At 62.7% G+C, this 25,512-nt stretch overlaps 3 protein-coding genes across 8 annotated transcripts; 2 read left to right on the top strand and 1 right to left on the bottom strand.

Moving 5' to 3' along the window:
• Positions 1-332: 332 nt before the first annotated feature.
• Positions 333-8,525, bottom strand: SIRT6 (sirtuin 6). The gene is made up of 8 exons (XM_063357868.1): positions 8,358-8,525; positions 6,802-6,929; positions 6,251-6,433; positions 3,744-3,803; positions 3,087-3,182; positions 2,235-2,315; positions 1,779-1,902; positions 333-1,029 (listed from the first exon to the last, which is right to left on the bottom strand). Exons 1-8 carry the CDS (start codon positions 8,421-8,423, stop codon positions 694-696), a joined length of 1,074 nt encoding a protein of 357 aa, XP_063213938.1. The 5' UTR covers positions 8,424-8,525; the 3' UTR covers positions 333-693.
• On the top strand, positions 7,181-18,199 carry ANKRD24 (ankyrin repeat domain 24). Of its 4 annotated transcripts, XM_063357862.1 has the most exons (20): positions 7,181-7,336; positions 9,519-9,582; positions 12,017-12,147; positions 12,248-12,336; positions 12,653-12,717; positions 12,963-13,020; positions 13,101-13,171; positions 13,415-13,521; positions 13,608-13,795; positions 14,357-14,385; positions 14,543-14,635; positions 15,040-15,144; positions 15,254-15,298; positions 15,418-15,516; positions 15,593-15,665; positions 15,789-15,910; positions 15,988-17,247; positions 17,560-17,697; positions 17,790-17,855; positions 18,062-18,199. In XM_063357862.1, exons 2-20 carry the CDS (start codon positions 9,547-9,549, stop codon positions 18,137-18,139), a joined length of 2,853 nt encoding a protein of 950 aa, XP_063213932.1. In that variant the 5' UTR covers positions 7,181-7,336; positions 9,519-9,546; the 3' UTR covers positions 18,140-18,199. The 4 variants fall into 4 exon arrangements, with proteins under 4 accessions (XP_063213932.1, XP_063213931.1, XP_063213930.1 ...); XM_063357860.1 differs by lacking the exons at positions 7,181-7,336; positions 9,519-9,582 and adding an exon at positions 9,630-10,953 and having other exon boundaries at positions 15,257-15,298; XM_063357859.1 differs by lacking the exons at positions 7,181-7,336; positions 9,519-9,582 and adding an exon at positions 9,632-10,953.
• A 10-nt stretch (positions 18,200-18,209) lies between these two features.
• Positions 18,210-22,005, top strand: EBI3 (Epstein-Barr virus induced 3). 3 transcript variants are annotated; one of them, XM_063357865.1, is made up of 7 exons: positions 18,210-18,759; positions 19,435-19,557; positions 20,303-20,527; positions 20,621-20,738; positions 20,839-21,011; positions 21,403-21,569; positions 21,703-22,005. In XM_063357865.1, exons 1-7 carry the CDS (start codon positions 18,210-18,212, stop codon positions 21,853-21,855), a joined length of 1,509 nt encoding a protein of 502 aa, XP_063213935.1. In that variant the 3' UTR covers positions 21,856-22,005. The 3 variants fall into 3 exon arrangements, with proteins under 3 accessions (XP_063213935.1, XP_063213934.1, XP_063213936.1); XM_063357864.1 differs by having other exon boundaries at positions 21,298-21,569; XM_063357866.1 differs by lacking the exon at positions 18,210-18,759 and having other exon boundaries at positions 18,867-19,557; positions 21,298-21,569.
• The last annotated feature ends 3,507 nt before the right edge of the window (positions 22,006-25,512 follow it).

Genomic DNA, 25,512 nt, shown 5'->3' with positions numbered 1-25,512 from the left:
GTTTTTTTTGTTTGTTTTTTTTTTTTAAGCTTTATTTTAATCTCTAAATAAAAAGTATTTTGGAAAAAAAATCCACCTGCTTTAGTTTAATGCAGGGTGACCTAGAGGGTTTCAAGAACCTTTGGGCCGGGGCCGCCTTGAGCCCAGCTGCCGTGACGCAACATCAGTGTCCAAGAGAGCTGGAACACACATCCAGCGCCAGCCGAGGGCTGCCCCGGGCACAGCAGGAGGCAGAGGGGAGGGCGGGGGGACCGGGGCACCATCCCCCAGCCCTGCACCAGGCCAGGATTCAGCCACCACCCGTCCCCTTCCCTGCCACCACCCAGCGACATCCCCCCATCACCAGCAGGACCGGGAGCAGCTCTGTGGGCAGATCGCAGCGGCTCATCCCAACCCCTGCGCAGCTCCAGCTGCGTTTGAGACGGCATCAGCTGCCCCCAGAGTCGCTGCCGAGCACCCTCGTCCCTCTGCCCCCCTGGGGTCTGCTGGACCCCCCAACCGTCTCCTCGCAGAGAAGGAACCGGCTGCTCGGTCCCTTTCAAGCAGGGTTGGTGGGTGCAGCTGCCCTGACACACGTGATTCGAGTGTATTTAATACTTACATAAAAAAAGGGACAATGTTTAAGGGTATAAAAAAAAGTCGGTAGGAAAAGCGGCACGGACGAGTGTCTAGACAGACAGGGAACAGTCTGGGTCAGATAAGGAGAGGCTCCACCTTCATCTTCTTCACCGTCGTTGGCCCCGTGTCCGGGCTGGGACACTCCTGCTTCAGACTGTCACGGCGTTCCACCTGCGTGGTCCCGAGGTCGGGGCACAGCCCACCCGTGCCGTTGTGCTGGGAGAGGGGCTCCTCCTTCAGCAGCCCACGAGCCCCAGGGTCAAATCCGAAGAGCTGTTCGGGCTTGGGGAGCTCCGCGCTTTCCACCACCACCGGCCCTGTCCACTCCGGGACCTCCAGCCCCAAGTGCTTCATCAGCTTTGTCATGACATCATCGACGTAGGCGTGGATGCGCAGGTCGGCCTGTCTGTCCTGGGGCGAGCGAGGGCAAACGCAACGTTAGGGGACAAACAGAGTGTGCGGGGACAAACATCCCCTCCCAGGGAGCGCGTGGGGACAGGGGTTGGGTGATGGCTCAGCTGCACGCGGGCTCCCAGGCTCCTGTCCCTTCCCTGAGACACCATCATCCCTGGTGGAACACGCGCTGACCCTGCCTGGCACCGCTCCCTGGCCACGCCGCGGGCTGACAGCGCTCTATCAGGGTGTGGCAATGAGATCCCCACCTTGAAACACAGCCCAGAGACGGGGACGCGGATGCAGAGCCAGGCCAGCGAGCCCAGGCCAGAGTGGGACAGGGACAAAGGAGCTCTAACGACACCCCTGAAACCCCCCAGCTCTGGTTATTCAAAAGACTTCGGACAACGGTGGCACCAAAACCAGGGCTGAACAGGAACCAAACGCCTCTGCCCTGTGGCGTGGGTTACATGTGTGCGGTTCTTGCACCGGAGGATACGTCAGGATTTGGGCCGAGTATTTATTCCGCTTTTAAAATTTACCTTCCATTTCTAGGTGTTTATCAGGAGTTGCAGGTTTAAGCCCTCCAACAAGGGAAGCCCAGCCCGTTCGATCACTATGTGAGGCCGCTCTCCCATCTGGCCGCCTGGGAGGGGACAACGTGCGGGGACTAACCTGTGATGGGGCTGGAACAAGTGACCGAGGGGAAAGGAGCAGCACAGAGCAAATTGCTGTGAGCGCAGAGCAGCGAGGACGCTCTCACTCACATGTTTGGTTGCTTGTAGATTGACTATGACCAGCTTCCCTCCTCTCTTCTTCGTGATCAGCGGGAGGTTGCCGCTGGGTTTGATCTGCAGAGAGGTCCCCAGAGTGACGGAGAGATCGGCTTTCCTGCAGGGAGAAGACAAAACATCCAGGGCAGAGAAAAAGCCGTGGCTGCTCCAGTGTGGACTCTCCCAGCTGCCCAGCTGGGACACAAAGCTGTGGCCGGAATTTGCAGTGGTTTCTCTCGGCCGCTTTCCGGGGAGAGGGCTGGGTGTTGCCGTGCTGTGGGTACAGCCTCAGGGCTGTGAGGCACAAACCACGATGAAGAAAGCCGGGCAGGGTCAGCCCAAGGGTGCGGGCAGAGGATGGGGAGCCCGCGCAGCCTCCCGGGGCACTGCGAGCACCGCGAGCCGCAGGCGTCAGCAGCCACCACGGCACAAAGAGCCCAAGCGCGGTACCTGCAGGCTTCGTCCGCCAGCGTGAGGTCGCGGTCGGGCAGGGAATCTTCCCAGTCCAGAATGGTGTCTCTCAACTTCCCTCTAGAAAACACACACAAGGTCCATGGCTTCCCCTGCCAGGCAGGGACAGGCAGCAGAGCTGTCCTGCGAGAGGGGACACTGACCCAGATCCTGGCCCAGCACTGCGAAGGACAGAGAGAGCCCAGACAACCCAAGGGGACTCACCGGCAGGCGAGGGGAGGCACAGAATTCACCTGCGTGAGGGATTTTGTGGCTGGTGCTGCAATGCCACCAAAACCCTGGCTGTTTTGCCGTCCCAGTTCAGAGCTGGGACATGCTTTTCACTCCCCAGTCTCAGAGCTGAGCCAGCAGAGCTCTGCCCCATGGCCCAGAGCCCCTGGCTCTGCTGTGCCGCCTGGGTGAGAAAAGCAGCTGGGCCCAGGGTGAGGAAGCACGAGGGGCACGTGGAGCGTGTCTGGATGCCAGATCATCTCAGGGTACCTCCAGCTGCAGAGCTGGAAACACTACGCCACTAAAGGCAAGCAGCAGCGGGGCAGCGGTGGCCGTATCCTGCTGGAGGCGAAGGGGCTCTCTAGAGCTGCCATCCCACAGCCGGACATTCTCCAGCACTGGGACACACTCGAGATTATCGGCGTGACTGGGACTCCTTGGAGATGTGGGTGCTGGCTTCCTACCTGGGCTTTTGGAGATCTCCCCTACGCCCTCTGCTTCTTCACCTGAGCTGCAGGGACTGTGAGCCCAGCCCTGCAAAGCCAGGTCTGCACGCCAGAGCCACCCCCTGCCACCCCCCGTCCCCTCGGGAGCCCTCGTCCAGCCTCCCAGCAGACGTACCTGCAGGCCCGCAGACCCCGGGCTTTGGTGACGCTGCACAGCCTGCCCGTTGGCTTCAGCCCCATGCTGCCCACCACCGTGTCCCGCACGTACTGCCTGCAGGAGAGACGGTGCCATTCAGGGCCAAACACGCAGGGAGGTGGCACCCGCTGTGACACACCCCCCCAACACGGCACACCTCACATCACGGGCACTGGGGGAAGCAGGTGGCGGCTCAGAGCCACAAGCAATAACTGGGGCACCTCAGTCCTCCATCGGACTCTGCCTGCGTCTCCAACCAGGCGCTGCTGACAGCAGCCCCACAGCTCTGCCACAAACCGGGATGGAAAACCCAGCTGGTAGCAGCCTCCTCTCCTCTCTCCAGCTGGCAGCACAGACCCTGCCGCAGGCAGCCCTCCCGGCACATCCGCCTTGCCAGGAGGAGCAGGATTTGTCGAAGGCCGCCCAGGCAACGGAGAATTCCCAGAATGTTCCTTTCCCACCATTTGACAGGGTTTAGGATTTGGAAGGACAGGTCTGTCCGTGCCTCCACGCACACTGCACCAGAGACCTGCCAGGCAGAGCCCCACGGCACGCGCAGGGCCTCCATCGTTCCCTGGGGACAACAACAAAGCCCCCACCTCGCTGATGCCCTCCCCAGGCTCAGGGCTCACGTACTTGCCGCATTTCACACACTCTTCCACAAACATGTTCCCGTGGAGCTCAGCCAACTTGTCCCTGGGGGAGAAAACAGGCAGAAGTGAGCTGGGGAATGGTGGAGAGCCCTGGAGCAACCGGGACAGCTGCCCAAAGCCCCCTCCTCAGCAGGGGTCCTGCATCTCAAGGGCTTCCCCACTCTCCAGCTCTGCCGGATCAGACCTGCCAGGTGATGTGGGGTGACAGGGACCCTCTGCCACGGCCTGGGGAGAGCGAGCCAGCACAGGGCCAGCACTGAGGGGAATTATATTAGGTATAGACAAATACGGCTGCATCGGAGCAAGGCACCAGTGCCAGGCAGGCTCTGGGGACACTGGGTGCCACAAAATGACCTGGCCTTGCTGCAGGGAGGCAGCTGGTCGTTGAAGGCGGCTGATCCAGCCACCGAGTGTCGGGACTTCCCTGTGCCAAGTGTGGCCATCGCATACAGGCCAAGCAGGCGCTGGCAAAACTGTGGCACACTGAGCACCTCTTTGTGCATTTAACACAAGAAATACCGTTCAAAGGCAGTTTGGGCAGAGCCGTCCCTCTCGCGGGGCAGGGGAGACCCAGAGGACACGTTCAGATCCTGGCTAGAGGCCTTCTGCGCCACAGTTTCATCTCCATCATGAAAGCACTACACTATGGCCACCACAATTGGGACTAAGGGGAGGAACAGCACGTCCTGGCTTTTTAATTTTAAACATTTCCTTCCGCAGCACCAATTCTAACCCCTGTTCTGACCCAGCCTCAAATCCCTGCGCCCAGCAGTAACCAGGATCTTTGCTTTTCTCAGCACTCGGTGTTTCTCTCTGTCCTTGCACGGTTTCAGCCCTTTGCCACTTGTTTTGACTAGAACTCCCCTCAAGCTCAGCGCCAACCTCAAAGCAGAAGGCCAACGCTCTCCCGACGAGCCCCACGGTGACTGGGAACCTCCTCCAGGGCAGATGGAGACAGGACTGACTTGATTTCCCCCATTTTGGCCCCAGTTCAGCGGCGCTTACTTAAGCACATGCTTTGCTTGGGCGGAAGAGCTGCGCTGAACCAGAGCGGGAGCCGGTGGCAGGAGGCTGCGGGGAGCACGGCTGAGTTCTGGTCTTTAATTCCTATTCTTTTTCCCATGGTTGTTTAGCTTAAAAAGGCAAATGTGGCGCTAGGAGCAGGAACCAGGACTCAGGGCTTTTCATAATAGGAAATACCCCCCGGGAGGCAGCCCTCTGCTCAGCCCGTGATGGCTGAAGACATTTGTGAGACGCATCTTCTCCCGAGGTCCCATTCATGCCCCTCGTTCTCATCCCAATTACCTTCATTTTATTTTCTTACTTGAATTCAGCTGCTCTCCTCTTTCCTTTCCAGGCAGCTTGCCTCACAAGGCAATTGCTTACTGGTCTTAAGTGCTGGAAATGGGTTTTATAACAGGCTGAAGTTTCTTGAAGGGAAAAAGAGCCTGTTGCCGCAAGTGCTAATGGAAAGGCAGGGTCCTTTGAGGACATCTTTGAAATGGCCACCGCGCTGCTAAATGCACTTCAGTCCCCACCCACGCAGGGAGTGGAGGACTTGTACCCTCGGCTCCCGCACGTCGCAGCTCCCCACAGAGGGAACACGGCCACGCAGGACCCCTGACCTCATCGCAGCGAGCGAGGAAATCCGAGACTGCAGCCGGTAAGTCAGACCAGTTCCAACTGCGGGACCCTCTCTCCCTCTCGCCACCCTTGCAGTTTTGCAAATTTATTGAGAGGAAAAGTATTTCTTTAAGGTATCTTGGGCCCAAGCGTGCTTCCATCATTGGGGAAGCAACGCCTTTATTTTCTCTCAAGAAATTCAATTTAAGGAAACTAAAATAGCACAAGATCCAGCTCTAGCAACGCTGGTAAAACTGGGCGACAGGCATCTCTGCGAGCAGCGGGAGTGGTTTCAGATGGTCTCATCCTCCCTCCTGTCCCTTCACCCCTCTGGGTGGGTACAGAGCAGCAGAAGGGACCGTGTGCCCCGAGCGCGGCTCTGAGCGCAGTTCCCAGGAGCATGTGCCCTACTTGAAGCCGACGTCTCGCTCCCCGGGCCACGAGCCCCCAGGCAGCAGCCAGCCAGGCTGCTCACAGTGGCACCGTCGGCTACAGCCACTCAGCTGGTGGGTGGTAACATGCGATGGCCCAACACCACGACCTGTTCGTTCTACTTGTGAACAAACGGCTTCTGGGGGTGCTTCTAGAGAGCATCGAGGCTGACTTCATTTCCTCACCCTCTGAATTATTACCATACCCTCCCTGCTCTAAATTCAAGCTGGTTTATGTACCCGTTCCCACACCGGCACTTCCCAGTTTCCGCTCCCAATATCAGCGGGCAGACGCCTTCCAAGCCAGCCTTGGAAATCAAGCCCCAGCATCAAACGCTTGCCCGCGAGGCCATGCTAATCGGGCAGCAAGACCAGCCACGTGGCAGCGGCGGGGACAGGCACGAAGGACCCGGAGACAGGGCGGGAGAGGCAGTACCGTGGGAATCCTGAACGCACGTGAAGGCCGTCCACATTCTGGCTGACCAGGAATTTCAGGATGCCGACTCTCTGCAGCCCCAGCAGCGCCATGTGAGTCTTGGAGGGCCTGGCATTCTCAAAGGTAGTGTCAAATTTTGGGGAGAGCCCCTTCTCTTCCATCGTCCAGACACCATTGGGCCCCCTGCACCAACGGGGACAGAAAGAGCAAGAATTGAGAGCTCAGGATCTAAAAACGCAGTTGTAAACACACCATAAGCCCTATCAATGGTGGATGAGCAAGGCACTGCGAAATGAAGGTCGTGGATCACCAGCGATTTTTGTTGTTAATGCAAGCAGAGCGCACGTAGGGCTTCTGTGGGTATGGCCTAACGTCAAATGGGTGTGCAGGAGGGAAACAGTATTTTCAGCTGGATCCAGGACCAGAGAAGAGGGATGGAGTGGGTCTGGCTGGGGTAGCAGGAAGCACAGTCCAGAGCGTTACAAGACACGAGATGGACTGGGAGGAGGTACCATCCTCCCAGCCCCTCGCCTGCTGCTCACCGCCCTTACCTGAAGTCAGGAATCCCCGAGGAGGTGCTGATTCCAGCCCCCGTGTGAAACACCACGTTGGAGGAACCCCTGATCAAGTCCGCCAGCTCCCGCACCTTCCTCTCCACTTCCTCCGGCGGGTCAAAAATCTGAGCAGAAGAGACAAACCACATGGGAATGGAGAGATGCAGGGATGCATCCTACACACCTCCCGGCACAAAGACCCAGTAAACCACGAATCCTTCTTATCCACCAAAGAAAAGAAGATTTGTCATTCCTTGATGACAAAAGCATTTAATCGGAGAGAAACAGTGTTATATAAACCATCTCCACACAGGGTAAGGGCTAAAAACACCTAACGCAGAGGAGCGTATTTATTGCTCTTGCTGACAGGCAGCTGATACCCCAAGAAGTGGCTGGGCTCCAGGGCACCGCCGGGCAGCGGGAGGACGGTGCCACCCCACGTGTGCCCAACTCCAGCTGTCACCGGCACAGCCACTGGCTCTGCAGACAGGACAGTGCCGAGGGACGGCGAGCGGCGCGGGAAGCCATGGAGGTGGGGGACGTGGGGACGCTGTGGCTGGATGGGATTGTGTGTCCAGCCGGCTTTCTGGCAGGGGCACAGGGTTTCATTTCTGTGAGATGCTTCTCCAGCCCGGGCTCCTGGGGACAGGGACTGAGGACAGGCCCCTCGTGACCCCGTTCCTTCACCCCCCCAGGCTCAGAACAGGCACCTGCATGTCCCTGTCCCCTCACCCCAAAACCTGTTTTAAGCTTCCCAAGTACTGCTGAGGGCTGGGATCACCCCCACAGCGCCCAGACAGGCCCCTCACACCCACCCCCTGAGGGTCCCCGCTGGGGATCAAAGGGTCCCCATACAGATGGGAGCCCCTGTTGGGGGGGCACAAAACAGGGGGATAGTGCTGGGCTGGGACTACAAGGAGGGAGCTATGGGGTAGGCCTGGGGGGACATGGAGGGAGCCACAGGGATGGGGGTACAAGGAGGGAGCCGTGGGGCTGGAGGGAACACAGAGGGAGCCATGGGGTGGGCCTGGGGGGAGAAGGAGGGAGCCATGGGGTGGGCCTGGGAGGGGACATGGAGGAAGCCATGGCGCTGGGCTGGGGGAGACATGGAAGGAGCCGTGGGGTGGGCCTGGAGGAGCCATGGCACTGGGCTGGGGGGGAACGTGGAGGGAGCCATAGGGATGGGGCAACATGGAGGGAGCCATGGTGCTGGGCTGGAGGAGACAAGGGGGCAGCCACGGGTTGGGGGGACAAATAGGGAGCCATGGGGTGGGCCTGGAGGAGCCATGGCGCCCGGCTGGGGGGGACATGGAGGGAACCGTGGAGCTGGGCTGGGGGAGACAAGGGGGGAGCCATGGGATGGGGGGACAAGGAGGGAGCCGTGGGGCGGGCCTGGAGGAGCCGTGGGGCTGGGCTGGGGGACACGGAGGGAGCCGTGGTGCCGGGTTCCTCACGGGAGACCCCCGCGGGGCCGGGGGCCCGGTTGCCATGGAAACCCGCCGGGCCGCCGCAGGCCCCGGGTTGGGGCCGGGACCCCGCCGCGCCGCGCTCACCTCGGGGAGGCCGCACTTGCCCTTGTCCGAGTAGGGCGAGAGCCCGGCCGCGTAATTCACCGCCATGGCCCGCCCCGGCCGCCGGAGCGCGCATTGTTGCCGGCCCCGCGGACGGGCGGAAGCGCGCGGGGCGCGGGGGCGGGCGGGGCGCGGGGCAGGGCGCCGCCGCCGCCGCCATCTTTGTGCCGGGCGAGAAGGAGCCGCGGGGGGGGCGGCTGCCCTCATTCTCCCGGGCCTCGGCTGGACCCCCCCGTCCAGGGCTGGGATCGTGGGCGGGGGGTGTCAGAGAAGGGCAGGGGGTGCCGGAAAGGGCTGGGGGTGCCACGAAAGAGGAGGGGTGTCAGCAAGGGCAGGGGGTGCCAGGGAAGGGCCTTGGGTGCCATCAAGGGCAGGGGGTGCCAGGGAAGGGCAGGGGGTGCTGGAAAGAGCTTGGGGCTGCTGTGGAAGAGGAGAGGGTGCCATGAAGGGCAGGGGATGCCATGGAAGGGCTGGGGGTGCCATGAAGGGCAGGAGGTGCCAGGGAAGAGCAGGGGGGTGCCATGAAAGGGCTGGGGGTGCCGGCAAGGGTGCCAGGGAAGGGCAGGGGGTGCTGGAAAGAGCTTGGGGCTGCCATGGAAGAGGAGGGGGTGTCAGCAAGGGCAGTGGGTACCATGGAAGGGCTGAGGGTGCCAGGGAAGAACAGGAGGTGCCATGGAAGGGCTGGGGGTGCCATGGAAGGGCTGGGGATGCCGGCAAGGGCAGGGGGTGCTGCCTGGTAGGGACCCATCTGTGCCCCACACGACCCACAGCCCCAGACTCCCGAGAGGGCTTTGGAGCCTGACCTTGCTGCCCTCAGACCCCCCCAGCTGCCCCTCCAGATCTGGCCCTGCCATGCCATGTCCTCTTGCCTCCGTGCCCCTGGGCATTTCAGGGGTGCGGGCTGACCCCCTCACCAAACAGGGCTGGTCCCCCCGGAGCCCCCCCGGCCGCCCGGCGCTGCCAGCTGTAACCGCAGCCGGCCGTAACTCAACTCCCTGGCGTCTGGTGTCCCCCTCTCCGGGCACTGCGGCTGGTGGGGACACGCGGCCGGCGAGGACGGGGCTCCAGGAGCAGCGGATCTGGGAGTGGCTGAGCCGATATCAGTGGGGGAGAGACCCTCAAGCACGGCCGTCCCCCATCCAGGTGCCACAGGGCTGAGGCTGGAGCCGCCATGAAGAGCCTGAAGGCCAAGTTCAAGAAGACAGACGTGAGTGCCATTCCCAGGGACATGGGGATCTGCCCTGGGATGTCCACGGGGACACGGGGTGCTTGCCCTGAGATGATCCAAGTTTCACAGGGACACACGGACCTGCCCTGGGATGTCCATGGGGACATGGGAACCTGCTGGGGGCTGTCCCAAATTTCACAGGGGCATGGGGATCTTCCCCAGGATGTCCCCAGTGTTACAGGGACATGGTGACCTGCCCTGGGACATGGGGTGGCTGCTTACCATGGGGACAGCAGCCCCATGAAGGTCGGCACTGCTACCCTGGCCAGTGGGATCGCGCTCCCAATGCACCCAAGGGTGCTCCCAGGGCCATCTTTGGGAGCGGGGCAGAGCAAAGGAAAAAAGGCAGCATCAGGGAGAGGAAAGTAGGTCCCAGGTCCCCTCCTTGTCCCCTCCCTGGGGACAGCTGCCTGCTTTCCAGCTGCCACAGCCAGTGGAACCAGCATGTCGATGCTCCTCAATTATTCAGCACCATCCTGGCACGGTGCCGCTGGCTCTCACCATCCTCTACACCAGGCAGGGGGTGACAGTGCTGTCCCCAGTGCCCATGGCATCATCGGGCAGGCATGTGCACTGAGGGACACATGGACGGGGACACACGGACACAGGTTGAACCCCCCCACGTAGAGTCTGTGGGCCTGCCCTGCTTGGGGTGCTCTGTGCCTCGGTTTCCCCACGCTGCCCTGGATACTTCTGTGAGTGGGGAGGGGTGAGAGGTTCCTGCTGCCCCCGGGGGCTCTTCCAGGGACCCGTTGCATTTTGGGGTTCCCTCCTTGAGGGGAGTTTGCCAAGCCCCCGAGGTGCAGCCAGGGCGTCCTGCCCCTCCCTTGGCTCCAGTGCTGCGGGGGGAGGAAAGTCTGTGCCCCCCAGGGCAGGGGGGTCCCATGTCCCTCTCAGGGAGCAGGATCTGGGTGGCAGGAGAATGCTCATCCCTTTGGTTTGGGGGTGCATTGCTGCCTCACCTTGAGCATGGGGTAGGAAAGCTGGCCCCCCCTTCCCCAACCCCCAGCTCCCACTTTAACTGGGACCAGCCTGGGTGCTGGCTGGGATCTTGGTACCTGCTCCGTGGCAGGGATGCGGGGATGCCTGAAGCTCTGGATGCTGAGAGGGAGGGAAGGAGGGAAAGAAGGAGGGACGGAGGGATGGAGGGAGGCGGATCCTGGCTCCCACTGCGGCAGGAGCCGGCCCCCGCCCGGGCAGCGATGCTGGACCGAGCTGGGGTCTGGGGTCCACGGCCTGGAGCCCCAGCCTGCCCTCGCCCAGGCCGGGGGCAAGGGATGCATGGCTGCCCGCCGCCTCCTCCTCAACACCATGAAGCAGATCTGCCTCTGTGCGGCTGCCTCCTTCGCGGTACGTCCCCGTCCTCCGTCTCCGGTCCCCTTTGGTCCCATCCTCGGGGGTAAGCCATGTCACCCCCACCCCACCTGGGCCCCCTCCATCCCCATCCCTGTCCTGGGGCTCGGCTTCGTCTTCTCCAACCTGCTTTGTCCTTGCATGACAGGGGTGTGGGGGGGAGCAGGCACCACCCTGCCGGTTTGCCCAGTAACCCTGGGAGACTGGTTTATTCCCTGCCCCTGGACGGGGTCCCCTGGCCCTGCAGGGCTGGAGGGGCTTGCAGGGACACCAGGCTGGCACAGTGGCACAGGTCCCATGCCTGGCACCAGGCACCAGGCTGGCGAGGGGCAGGATGCCAGCAGCTCCCAAAAGGTGACATCCATTTCCTGCTGCTGCGGCCGCAGCAAGCTCCGGTTTGTCATCATGGGCTGCGGGGTGAACCCAGGGCTTCCCGTGCTGGTCCTGTCCTGCTTCTTGGGGTCCACAAGCCCTCCATCCAGTCCCAGTCCTGTGCAGGGGATCAAACCAGGACAGCCCCATAGATCCCAGGAAGGCTGGAGCCATCCCAGGGGACCTGCTCTCGCTGCCGACTGTGCTCACCCTGACTTCGCCCCTTCCTTGGTGGGGAGCAAAGCAGGGCTTGGAATGGGCTCGGTGGGGAGACCTGGGCAGGGATGGGGCTCAGGCACCTCACGGGTGCTGGCTGTGTTTAGCGTTGGGGTCACTGGGATGGCAGGGGCAAGTAGGCAGTGTCGGCTCGCTTCCAAATCCTGGTTGGTCACAGCCCATTCACAGCTAAACTGGAGCAGCTCTGTAAATCTGCTGCAAACTGGGGTGGGGGGGAGCTGAAGGGGATCCTCACCCGAGTCATCTGTCCCAGCTAAACCCTCCATAGCTGGGGGCCAGGCACCAGAGCACCCAGGAAAGGGGTTGGCCCAGAGGTGGCCACGCCAAGGGATAGGGATGGGTGGAAGAGAGCAGGGATGGGGATGAGGACAGGCACCGACACCCAGCCCAGCACCCTGCCTGTCCCTGGGGACAGCACACCCATCACAGCCTCCTCTGGGCTTCATTGCAGAGCCAGGACTGGACCAAGAATGATGAGAAGCTCCTGCAAGCTGTGGACTACAACGATGCCGGGAGGGTGACATCTCTCCTCGTCCGCAAGGGCCTGGTCGCCACCAAATTGGACTCGGAGGGCAAATCTGCGTAAGCGCTGATCCATATCCCCGGGACACCGGGGATGCAAGGCTGGGGACAAGGCTGGGGGCCAGGGACATGAGTGTGACAGCCCCCGGTCTTGCTGCAGGTTCCACCTGGCCGCCATGCGGGGGAACGTGGACTGCCTGGAAGCCATGCTGGCTCACGGCGTGGATGCCATGACCAAGGATAGCTCGGGTGAGGGCATGGCCACCATGCACCCCTGGCTAATGCCATGGACCAGGCGGGGCCACTGGCACTCCGTGGTTGTTGCCACCCTACCATCAGGTGTTGAGGCTGAGGGGACAGAGGTGACACCTGTGGGGGATGTAAACTGTCTCAGCTTTCTAGGGGGACTCAAGCACTGACTGATGGTGCTCCTGGGGATGTCCCATTCAGACCCACTCCAGCAGAACCTCCTGTGTGCCCATCCGTCCGTCTGTCACCCAACTGGTCCCCTCTGCCACAGACCCATCGTCTGTTCTCTGACCTGTCTGTCTGTCCCTCTCCCCAGGTTTCACTGCCCTGCACCTGGCTTCCAAGCATGGCCACCCGCAGTGCGTCAGCAAGCTGCTGCAGGTACCGGGACTGGGAGCATGGTGCTGCGAGGGAGGGAGGGTGCTGTGCCAGTGAGGTGTCCTCTCTGTCCTTTAAGTCCCTTCTCTCACCAGTGGTGTTGGTTGACATGGTGGTCCCCGGCTCTGCCCAGCACTCTGGGGTGCTGCCTGCTCAGCTCTCCACCGTGCCAAGGAGCCACGTCCACTGGAATAGTCTGTCTGTCTGTCTGTCCCCTGTCCTCCTGTAACCCAGGCTCTGTCCTTCAGGCCTCCTGTCCTGTGGACGTGGCCGATGGCAGCGGCCGAACAGCGCTGCACCACGCAGGTGAGTGGGGACAGTGCCAGCCCTGTCCTGCTCATGTCCCGGTGGAAAGCAGAGTGCTCAGCCTCTGTCCTTCTCCCCAGCGGTCAGCGGCTGCATCTCGTGCTCGGAGATCCTCTGTGATTTCAAGGCTCCCTTGAACATCAAGGACAAGGTGAGATCGCTCTGCTCCTCGCCCTGCAATGCTGTGCAGAGCAGCAAGGGGCCAGGCTGGGCCTGCCTCTGAAATGCAGCAGCTTCTGGGGTGGAACGCAGCAGCTGTCAGTACCTGGGGCTCCTGGGGTGAAAACACACCATGAAGTGGGACATGGAAATTTGGGAGATAACGGGAACAGGGTTCCTCACGGGGGAATGTGAGCCTCGTCTGCGCAGCCTCACCCAACCTGACCTTGCCCAGGATGGCTCCACGCCGCTGATCCTTGCTGCCAAGATGAGCCACTCAGAGCTGTGCCGGTACCTGCTGCACCGCGGCGCGGCTGTCAACAGCCAGGACCTGCAGGGGAGGTGAGTCTACACTGATGGGGACTGGGGGCGGAGGGGGAGACAGAGGGAATGGCCCCCCTCACCTCTCTGCTCACCACTCTGCTCAGGACAGCCTTGATGCTGGCCTGTGAGAACGGCAGCGTGGAGACGGTGGAGGTGCTGGTCAATGCCGGTGCCCGGGTGGCCGTGGTGGACTCCATAGGTCATGATGCCGCGCACTACAGCCTGGCCACCGGCAACGCTCTCATCCAGCACTTCCTGCAAGAGGCTGCTCAGCGCCGGTCCTGGGCCAGCGGTAAGGCAGCTGTGCTGCTGGGTGCTCCTCGTCCGCAGGGCATGGACCCATGGGGGCATTTCCACCCTGCAGGGTGCTTTGGGGCAGGGATGTCTAACCCATGGCTGGAAGAGGCTGAGCAAGGCTGGGGGGGGGCATGTCTCCTTTTCCCATGTGCTGGGGGTGCCTTTGCCCATGCTGTCACCAGCCAGGGGCTGGGAGGTGGTGCTGAGCCTTGGCTGCCTGTCTGGGTGTCTTGCACATGCTTGCACACACATGTTCACACGTGTGCGTCAGCCAGTGTGTTTGTACGCGAGTGTGCATGCGTTTCCTCATGTCTGCACACGTGTGCGTCCCTGCAATTACACACCCACGTGTGTGCCCATATTTGTGTGTGTGTGCCCCGTGTGTGCACATGTGCCCCCCCGTGTACACACACGTGTGTTGTGTCCCCTGAGTGCCCACCCCTGTATGAGCACGTTCGGCGGTGCCCCTGCACACGCGTGGGCTCTGCCTGCTGCGCCCACCCCTACGATCACCTAAACCTCCCCAATTTCTCTTTCCTCCCTCTCTGCCCCACAGAGGAGGAATCAACTGAGCAGACGTCCCAGGTAAGGGCCTGCCGGGCTGCCCACCTCTCACCAGGGCTGGCCCCAGCCTCTGGGTGGGGGTCTCCAGGAGCCCTGGGGCTCCCCAAGGTGGCAATGGCTCAGGAAGGAGGGAGGCCACTTTAGATGTGATGTCCCCACTGCCCTGGTGTCTCCACAGACGTCTTCGCCCAGCCAGTCATCTGTCAGGGAGAAGAACAGCACCCCAAGGAAGAGGAAAGCCCCTCTGCCTCCCCTGGGCACCCCCAGCCAGGTGAGAGGGGTCCTCCTTAACTCCACAGCTTCACCCGCCCCTGCGGAGGAGGTGGTGCTCAGGGGCTGGTCTGAGCTGCATCAGAGGCTTCGTCCCCGCTCCCGGGGCGCATGCAAGCCCCAGCCCCCCAGCCCCTGCTGTTGTCAGGGCTATCAGCACCTTTGCCTCCACCTGTGGGCCCAAAACACACCTTCACCTGGGGGGCTGTGCTGGCATTGGGGGGGACGATGCCCTGCTGGAGCCTTTCCTTCTCTCTCTGCTGTCAAAATGTGCCCTGCACACCCCCGGAGAGCTGCCACTGAGCCTGCCACAGCCCCCCTGCTGAGGATGGGCAGGAGGGGGCTGACAGCAGGGAGGGGGATGGCAGTGCCCGGCACTGAGGCTTGGTGGCCGCTGATCTGCAGGAGGACCGGGATGCCTACGAGGAGATTGTACGGCTGCGGCAGGAGCGGGCCCAGTTCTTGCAGAAGATCCGGGGCTTGGAGCAGCAGGAGAAGCAGAGACGGGAGGTACCAGGGAGCTGCAGGGTCATGGGGGAGATGCCACCATGTCCCTAGGGAGCAGAGGGGACAGGAGGGATGGGGACAGCATTTATCCCCCTCTGTTTTCTCCTGCTAGCAGGCAGAGCTGGACGAGGGCTCCCTGCGCTCCATGGAGAAGCAGGTGAGGCCGGTAAAGAGCTCATGGGTAGCCTCGGCTTTCTGAGGGGTCCTGGTGCTGGGGATGCTGTCAGGACTCCAGTGGGAGCAAAGGGGACTCCATGCTCGTGTCCTGCCCCACAGATCCGGGAGCTGGAGGAGCGGTTGGCGGCACGGGATGGTGAGAAAGAGCGGCTGGGCAAGGAGGTGGAGGCTCTGCGGAGCCGCTTGTCCTCACTGGAGGTAGGTGTGGGTAGCAGCTGGCAGTGCCAGGGGCTGGGGTGCGCGGGGACTGACGCCCACCACTCTGCACCCCCAGAACGAGAAGGAGAACACGAGCTACGACATCGAGACGCTGCAGGACGAGGAGGGAGACCCGCTTGAGTTCCCAGGTAGGGCCCTGCCTGCCTCCCAAGGCCCCCCGTGGGGCTGGGCAGCCCTCGGGGAGGGGGCACCCCGTGGCGGGGAGTGGGGACATGGGCAGACATGGCACCGAGAGTCCCTGCACCCTGCAGGGGCAGAGCTGCTGCTCTCCAAGAAGACGCTGAGCCCATCGGCCGAGGAGCTGCTGGCCACGCTGCAGGGGCAGGTGCAGTCCCTCACCGTGCAGAACAAGGAGCTGAGGGAGAAAATACAGGCAAGTCCCCGTCTGTCTGTCTGTCCCTCCTCGCTTCTGTCCCCTGGCCCCCGCTGGCCTCACCGTCCCCTTGGCAGGTGCTGGAGAACTACGAGCGGGACGAGAGCCACCCGTCCACCCCGGGGGACTTTGTGCCCGCCAGCCTCTACAACGCTCTCCAACGCGAGCTGGAGCGGCTGCGAGCGCAGCGCTCGGAGCTGCCGCGGGGCACAGATGCGAGGGACGAGGCCAGCGGGCAACTGGAGAGGCAGACCGGAGCCTCGGAGCAAGCCCCGGAGCAAATCACGGAGGGGAGCACGGCGCAGCGGCTCGCCGAGGAGCCGGCCTGGACCTGGGGCGAGTGCAAGGCGGCGCTGGGCGAGCTGCGGGTGCCACGCACCCAGACCTCCTCCTCCTCCTCCACCGAGCAGGAGGCCAGCGCTGAGCTGGTGGAGGCCCGGGCAGCCCTACGGCAGGCGCAGGCGGCGCTGGAGGAGCGGGAGCAGCGGTTGAAGGAGCTGCAGGCCCGTTTGGAGGCGGGTGCGGAGGCTATGGAGGCGACGGCCTCCCTGGGGGCCTCCCTGGAGGAGGCGTCGAGGGAGAAGGAAGCCTTGCTGGAGCGCTGCGGCCGGGCGGAGGCAGAGGCGGAGGCCCTGCGGCGGGAGCTGGAGGCCAAGGTGCGGGACTGGCGAGCGGCCAGCGGCCCCGAGCTGGAGCCGGGGGTGCTGGAGCGGCGAGTGGCGGAGCTGGTGCGGCAGCAGGAGGAGGTGACATCCCAGCTGGGGCAGCTGCGGGAGACGCTGGGTCACAGGGAGGCTGAGCTGGGCACCCTGCGGGAGCAGCTGGCCGCCCGGCCGGTGGGACGGCGGGAGCACGAGGAGACGCTGGCACGGCTGCGGCAGGTGCAGGCGGAGGCGGAGGGCCGGGTGCCACGCGAGGAGCACGCCCGGGCCATGGCGGCACTGGAGGAGCAGGCGCGGGCGCTGCGGGAGCGGGCGGCTCAGCTGGAGGCAGCGGTGGAGGCCAAGGGGCGTGAGGCCGCCCGGCTGGAGGCCGAGCTGGCGGCAGCGGTGCCACGGGGAGAGCACGAGGCGGCGCAGGAGGGGCTACGGGCTGAGGCGGCCAAGCTGGCCCAGCAGCTGGGTGAGCTGTCACGGCGGCATGAGAAGACGTGCGAGGAGGTGTTCCGGGTGCAGCGGCAAGCCCTCTTCATGAAGAGCGAGCGGCAGGCGGCGGAGGAGCGCCTGGCCGCCGCGCAGAAGCAGCTGGCGGAGGCGCAGGACGAGGCGCGACGGCTGCGGGAGCTCCACGGCCACACCGAGGACTCGGCCCGGCTGGTCAGGGACAGGGACAGGAAGGTAGGGGACGGGGAAGAGGTGTCAGGGGGTGGCAAGGGGCTCCTGGGAAGGGAGATGGTGGCCTGGGCGCTGCTTGGGTGGGCTGAGCTGGTCGGGCCGGAGGGGAGATGGGCTTGGAAACATGCACACACGCATGCGCACAGATGTGCGCACACATGTACGTACACACAGGCATATACCCACTGGCATGGACCTGCCCATACAAACGTGCTTGCCCATGGGCACATGGCAGTGGCCACGGCCATGGGTGGACCCCGGGGGAGTTGGAGCTGAAGGGTCCCTGTGTCCCTGTAACCTCTGTGCGCTGTGCAGATCACTGAGCTCTCTAAGGAGGTCTTCAGGCTGAAGGAAGCCCTGAATGTCCTCCCCGAGTCCCGGGGACCGCCACAGTCATCCCCTGACAGTGCCACGCTCCAGGCCAGGATCCGTGCGCTGGAGGAGAAGCTGGCGGTGGGTGCCTGGGCGTTGTGGCCATCACCTGGAGGGTTCTGGGCTTCCACAAGCCCCCGGTCCCACGCTCAAACCTGCTCACTCTCTTGCAGGAGACAGAAACGCGGCACAGCAAGGTGGTGACGCTGTACCGGAGCCACCTGCTCTACGCAGTGCAGGTGAGGTGGGGACGTGGCTGTGGGGGATCTGGGGACACTGGTATGGGGAATTGGGGCGCCAGCCAGTCACACGTTGATGCCCATATGCATGTGGGAGGCAGCAAGGGGCTGGATCCAGCGACTGCCAACCCCGGGGTGATTGGGCCACACACAGAGACTCCCTGATGTCCCCTCTGATGTCCCCACCAATGTCCCCTCCACCCCAGGGCCACATGGACGAGGACGTGCAGAGAATCCTGTGCCAGATCCTGAAGATGCAGCGGCTGCAGGAGCAGGGCAGATGAGCCCCTGCCAGCACGTCCGTGCCACGGGGGTCGGTCGCACAACTGGTGACACAGCTGGGGGCCCAGGCCCATGATAGCACCCTCTGTGTCCCTTTGCTTCTCCGGGCAGCACCCTGTCACTGGCACATGCACCCCCCACCCACCCGACACTGGGGGCCTGTGCCAGCCCCCCACTGCCCCCGCACCCCACCACAGCAGCAATAAAGTATTTATACCCACACCAACAGGACGGCTCATCGCTGGGGGGACGAGGGTGGGCACAGGGTGCTGGGGGCTGTGGGGAAGGTTGGTGGAGCTGGGGACAGTAGGGGATCGGTGCCATCACCTCCTCCAGCCCCGATGTCCCCAGATGGGGGCAGCTGCCCATGAAGGAAGCGGGGTGGTGGCGTGGGAAGCATTGAAAGCCTCTTGGCCAGAGCCGAAACCACTTTCCTGCGGGTCCGGGGCAGGGAGAGGCTCCATGCACGGGGATCCCTGTGGAGCCACGCTGTCCGGCAGGTCCCCACGGGGGACGGCGTTTCCTGCGCGAGGAAGTGGGCTGAGGCCGGCCGGGGCTGCGGCTTCCCGCACCGGCGGCACGGTGACAGAGCCTCTGGTCCCAGATACCTGGCCCTGCTGCGGTGAGCATGACGGGGGACAGGGCTCCCCATGGGGGGGGGGGCATAGGGGAGTGCCAGGGGCTAGGGTTGGCCCCACAGCCATCTGGCTGGGGAGCATCACGGGGAGCCCCTTGTCCATGATACAGGGAAAGCCAGGCATGTCCCCCCGCGGGGCTGAGCCAGCCCACAGCCAGGGTGGGTGACGACAAGGGCAGGATCCGTCCCTGTGGTGCCGGTCTTGGTCACAGCAGGGAACTCAGCTCAGCCCCCAGGCTGGGTTTTGGGGGGGGTCTCTGTGCCCTGGGAGGTGGGGGCCATCCGAGCCCACTGGCCCCTTTCCTGGCCAAGGCCCAGAGTGACTCAAAACCCCGATTCCGGGTACAGGACCACAGGGATGGCTGCAGGTCCCCATGGGAAACTGCGGTCACAAAGTACCGCGGGTGCTTTGCTCCCGCCTCTGCCTTCTCCTTCCTCCTGGCAGCTGGATCCAACCACTGCGGTGAGAAACCATCCCCTGTCCCCAGGGCATGCGGCAAGGCCAGAGGAGAAACTGAGGCGTGGCACTGTGGGGTGGCCCAGAGACGGGCTTGAAGCCCCAGCTTTAGGGCAATGTCCCTGGACCACCTGGGGACCTGTGGCCGTGGTGTCCCTGCTGTCCCCTCCCCTGGGGTTTGACCATCCTGCCTGTTCCCACAGGTTCCTGGAACCAGGCATCTCTGCTGAGTGTCCCTGACATGAAGTGGCTTTGGGTGGTGGCTTTTGTGGCACCTGCCTGCACCGTTCCCTACAACCGTACAGTGGGCAGCACTGGGGATGGAGGTAGGGGGGCTGGGGACAATGGGGACAGAGGTATGGGGGCACGTGGGACTAGGGATGAAGGGACTGTGGCAGCTGGGATGGAGGTATGGGGGGACCTGGGGGGACGAGCAGGCTGGGGCAGAGGTATGGGACATGGGGGACGGTGGAGAGAGGGACTGGGGGGACTGGAATGGAGGTTGAGGGGAGGCGGGGGGACAAGAGGGCTGGGGACAGAGGTATGGGGACACGCGGGACTGGCCATAAAGGGACTAGGGGGCTGGAATGGAGATATGGGGGTATCTGGGGGGACTGGAGACAGCAGGACTGGGCAGACTGGGAGCGCTGGGGATGGGGGTGGAGGGAGCAGGGATGGAGGGTAGGGGCTCCAAGGAGACTGGGGACACCGCAGGAACTGAGGACAGAATAATAGGGCATCTAAGGATAGAGGTATAGGGACATTGGAGGGATTTGGGACACGGGAGGACTGGTGATGGAGCAGTAGGGACACTGGGGGTCTTGGGGACATGAGGAGACCAAGGACATTTTCACAGGGGCTGGGGACATTGGGGAGGGAGGGGCACTGGGGTGCTGGGAACAGAGCTGGGGGGCCCAGGGAGGTGCAGACCCTTCCTGACCCTGTGTCACCCCCTACCAACGCCTGCCCCTGCCATGGCATGTCCCCTGGACTCCCCTGCCAGGGACCGCTGCAGGGAATGGGGGGGTTGCCCCAGGGGGTGCAGCCGATGCCCACTGCCATGTCCCCCAGCCCGCTGCGCCCTGCAGCATGGCACCCTGGGCACCGAGGTGCTGCTGCGGTGCCCGGCCGCAGCGGGGGGACTGGCTGAGTGGCGCCGGGGGGACACTGTCCTGGGAAGGTACCCTGCACCGGGGCTGGCCCTCCCCAACGTCAGCCTGGCCCACGAGGGCCACTACAGCTGCCACCACCCTGACACCGGCGAGACCTGGGACACCGTCTGCCTGCGGCTGGGCTGTGAGTGACCCTGGGACCCCACGTGTCCCCTGCTGCTGGCTGGAGGTCCCCTGGGGAGGCCGGCAGTGGGGTGATGACTGTCCCCTGCCCCAGATCCCCCTGCCCCACCGGCCGTGGAGTGCTGGGCCATCAGCTACCCGCAGGCAGTGAACTGCTCCTGGGTCGTGGCCCCCGAGCCGCTGCTGGACACTGACTTCGTGGCCACGTACAGGTCAGTGGCAGGACCCAAGCCCCGGCTCAGCCCCCCAGGCCTGCATCGCATGTGGGGCTGCAGGCAGGGCAGCCCACCCAGCTCCCCTTCTGCCCCCCAGGCACAGCATGGGGGGGTCCACAGAGATGGGGGAATGCATCCGGACGGGGCCACGGAGCTGCTCGTTTGGGGACGTGCAGATGTTCTCCCTCATCCCCTATGTGGTGAATGTGACGGCCATGAACCCCCTGGGCGCTGCCTCCCGACTCCTGCCCTTCCTCCTGGAGAACATCAGTGAGTGCTGCTGACAGCCGGCTCCCCGCAGACCCCTCGCACTTAACCCCCCGCCTCCCAAGGTCTCGGAAAGAAATTGTTTGCTGTGAGGGGGGTGAGCCCCTGGCCCAGGTTGCCCGGAGAAGCTGTGGCTGCCCCATCCCTGGAGGGGTTCAAGGCCAGGTTGGACGGGGCCTGGAGCAGCCTGGTCTGGTGGGAGGTGTCCCTGCCCAGGGCAGGGGGTGGCACTGGGTGGGCTTTTAGGTCCCTTCCCACCCAAATGATTCTGATTCTGTGACCTCTGCAGCCTGCATTGCACAGCTCAGTCAACGGGGCTGGCGGATGCAGCGCAGTCCCGTGCCAGATGCCCCAGCCAGCACCTCACACCTTCGTTGTCTCCCTGCTTCGTTAGTAAAGCCGGATCCCCCCGAGGACCTGCGGGTCTCACCCATCCCTGGGGAGACCAAGAAGCTGCTGCTGGAGTGGAGCCCGCCAGCGTCCTGGCCCTTCCCGGAGTACTTCCCGCTGAAGTATCACATCCGCTATGCCCAGGAGGAGGAGAGCTCTGTCACCAAGACGGTACTGTCCCCCCTGCTGCATCCCCCACCCTCCCGCATGGGGTAAACTGAGGCACAGCTGAGGGATGCCCCCCCGAGCAAGGCTGTGTCCTGCCCCCGGCCCATGGGTGCCCCCAACCCCACTCTTCCCCCAGATCGGGCCATACGAGCAGACATCTTACACCCTGACGGGAGTGCAGCCTGGCACCCTCCACCGCATCCAGGTGGCCGCCAAGGACTTCACAGACTCTGGGGAGTTCAGCGCCTGGAGCCTGCCGGCCTCGGGGACGCCCTGGATGGAGCCATGACAGGCAGAGCAGGGCCAGTGTCCCCTTCCCCATCCTGCTGCTCTCCCTTGTCCCACCGAGGGACCCCACGCACCCCAGCCACGCCGTCCCCGTGCTCCCAGCAGCGTGGAGCCACTGGTGGTGGAGGGACCTGCCAGAAACAGGCAATAAACCAGCTTGAGGCTCTGATCCCCATCCCGCTTTGGTGATGTTTTCCGTCGAGCAGCCCTTGGGGACGGTCCCTGTGAGGCCGGATGGAGCCAGGCTGGCGCTGGCCATGGGCAGGGGGGAGGGCACAGGCTCCCACCGGCTTCCAGAGCACAAAATGAGAGACTGTGGTGGCTACAGTGCAAGAAAATGACAGGTAGTTTAAGCTGGCTGTCACTGTCTTCTGGGAGACAAAACACAGATAACGTTATACATACAATGCTGATCAATAGCTAAAGGGGGGGTGTCAGGAGGATGGGGCCAGGCTCTTCTCAGTGGTGCCCGGGGACAGGACAAGGGGTAACGGGCACAAACTTGCCCATGGGAAGTTCCATCTCAAGACGAGGAGGAACTTCTTTGCTGTGAGGGTGGCAGAGCCCTGGCACAGGCTGCCCAGAGAGGTGGGGGAGTCTCCGTCTCTGGAGACATCCCAACCCCGCCTGGACGCGTTCCTGTGCCCCCTGCTGTGGGTGACCCTGCTGTGGCCGGGGCTTGGAGGAGATGATCTCCAGAGGTCCCTTCCAACCCCGACGTTCTGTGATTGTGTGACCCCGCCATGCCCCACACTGGTTCCCCCCCACCCCGGCCTGTAGGGCCTCCATGGCCCCTCTCCACGGTCTGAGGTGGTCTCCAAGGCCCACACCGGTCTCCAGGCCCCGGGCGACCTCCCGGGGTCCCGCTCTCGCCCCCGGAACCTTCCCTCAGGTCTCCGCGGGCGGGCGGGCTCTCGGCGAGGGCACAGCTCGATGACGGACGGCAGACACAGCCAGTAGCAGACGAAGATCCGCCCGTCGAACCAATGAGCGGGGGAGGGGGGCGGGGCTACTTCCAGGAAGTGGCGGGTGGCATTAGGCCTGAGGGGGGTGCGCGGCCATGCCGCAGCGGGAGCCGGTGGCCGTGAGCCGGGGGGCGGGTACAGAGGCCGGGGGCGCTGGGGGCCCCCCGATCACTGTTGAGGGGATCTGCATCCCTTCCCAGGTCGGAGGGGTTCCTGATGGCTGTAGGGGGGGTCCCCAGGCTGGGGGGGGGCGCTAGGTAGATTCAGCGGGGGCAGCCGGCGGACCCCGTCCCGGCCGCGGATCTCTCGGGGGGGCGGAAGGGCCGCGGCCCAGCCCCGGGGCTCTGCGGACGGCGGTGCTGCCCCCTTGTGGTGCCGCGCGGCGCGGCCGCGAGGGGGCGCTGTTCGCACATGCGCAACGCGAGGGGCGGGCCGGTGTGCGCATTGGCTGGTTGGAGCCCCGTGCGCATGCGCAGCGGCGGCTGTGCATAGCGACCCCCCCACACCCCACGCATGCGCAGTGCGGCCGGCCGAGTCCCGCATGCGCAGTGTGGCCGGCGGGGCCGTGGTCTGCGGGCAGCGGCCTTCTAGGGTGCCTCAAAACATTGCACACACCTCAGGAGCTGCAGTCTTTGGCTTGGCCCTCTTCACACACGCTCCTCTTGCTCTCTCAGATTGCTCATATTTTTATTTTTTTTTCTCTCGGCCGCCTCTTGTCCCTCTGGCCCCTTCAGGACCTTCCTGCTTCCCTCGCAAGGCCTTGCTGACTTCTTGCTTGTGCCCCACAGCCGTCATCTACCTCTGTAGCTCCCTTTGGATCCCTCTTGTTTCCTCAGAACCTTCCCCGAGGTCTTTTTTGTGCCCTGGAGCAGTTTTCGTCCGCTGTGCTATCTAGGATGAGTCTGTCCGGTCCCTCGCCCTGTGATGACATCTGAATCAAGAAATCACAGGCTGGTTTGGGTTGAAGGGACCTTAAAGCCCACCCAGTGCCACCTCCTGCCCTGGGCAGGGACACCTCCCACTACACTGGGTTGTTCAAAACCCATCCAACCTGTGCCCTGCTCAGATCCCACCTTGAGTTCCTCCTCGTTTCCCCAGGCAAGGGAAGGTGAGGGCCACCAGCAGCTTTCAGACCTGGCCGCTTCTGTGTGGGAAGCCCGAGGTGGTGGGTCTCCGTTTTGGACCTGGGCTCTGGCGAGGAGCTCGGTGAGGATGAAGATGAGGTGGCAGAGCAAGCGCAGAGCCCCGCAACCACCCTCACCCCAGCGCAGCCCTTTCCAGGGTGCTCAGGAGGCCCTGATGACCTCCAGACTTCCTTGGCACCTTCACCAGCCTTTGTAGGAGCCCGGGCTGTGTCCTTCTGCCCTTCAGACAGCCCCAGCGCCTTCACCGGGCTTTGCCAGGGCCCGGGCAGTGCCTGCTGTCCTTAAAGGGTGTTTTGGAGTTCATGTCATGCAGTGAAGTTCCATCTTGCTCCAGCTGATGGCACGATTGGGAGGGTGTAGAGCAGAGATTTTTTTCCCAGGAAGACAGACGGCGTGTTGGACATCTTCCCGGTTCTCCCGCTCGAGTATTTGATATTGTGCAGCGTGGGTCTCAGCCTCGCACCACGCCGGTATTCCCACCAATAATGAGTTCAGAGAAGAGCCTGTTTCTTATAAAATGAGAAAATAAATACAAGCCAGGCCAAGTCACTAGGTCAGAGATGAGACAAGAGTTATCTGCAGGACAAGCAACCGGCAGTTTGAGGCTGTAAAGGACTTCCAGCCACAGGAACGGGCTCCCACCAGCAGGAGTTAATGGTATGTCAGTCCACAGGAGAGCTTCCTTCCACAGCACATGTGTGTTTGAGGCAATAATCCCTCCAGGGTTTCAGCTCCTTCTGTGTCTGACTTACAGCTGTGTAACCTTCCAAACACACAGCAAAGGCATTTTTCTCTGGGAAAGTGTCAGCTCCCTTTGGCCTCACGCTGACAATCAGCCATTGTGTGTCCATTCGGTGATCCAGAGCACACTAAAAGAGACTCCAAACTGGCTGGGCTGAACACCTGGGCTTTCCTGGTGCCGTTGTGTAAGCCAAATGTCCTTTGAGTTAATACCGTGGTGTATGGGGGGAAATCGGGTGTCCAGGAGGGGAAGTCTTCGCAGTTTGGAGCAACGAATGGCTCAGGAACGTGTGTAGGTTAGGAATGCATATTTGCAAGGACTTGCAACGGCAAAAATTGATTATACATATGGGGGCAAAAAGTCCACCTCCTGATTTTCTTTGCATTTTGTGGATTGTGCTGTTTGAGGAAGAAAAAAAATATATTACTTATTTCAGGGAGGCAGAGTTTCTTAGTACTTAAAAGCCAGGAACAATTATTTTTCTTCCTGTCTCTGTCACTTCCATCAGCGTGTGACCTTAGGAAGGACGTCAGCTTTGCTGCAAAATTTCCATGTCTTTAGGATGACAATAATAATTAATACCTCACAGGATGCTGGAGTGGAACTAGTTAATATTCAAGAACATCTTTAATCTTTTTGTTGACTCAGATCTTAATAAAGCCATTGCTTGCAACACAAGGTTTGCATTCTAAAATCAGTTTAAAATGGCATAAATTCCATATTCTTTCTAAAATATGATGGCAAATTCATGAGAGCTTTTACAGGATGGTTCCTGTCATCTGAACATTATGTGTAGTTTTTGTTTG

Source organism: Chroicocephalus ridibundus, chromosome 22 (genome assembly GCF_963924245.1).
Source record: "Chroicocephalus ridibundus chromosome 22, bChrRid1.1, whole genome shotgun sequence".
In the NCBI taxonomy this organism is placed as follows: Eukaryota; Metazoa; Chordata; class Aves; order Charadriiformes; family Laridae; genus Chroicocephalus; species Chroicocephalus ridibundus.
Note: the sequence above shows the minus strand (reverse complement) of the source record. Positions and strands in the feature narration are given on the sequence as shown.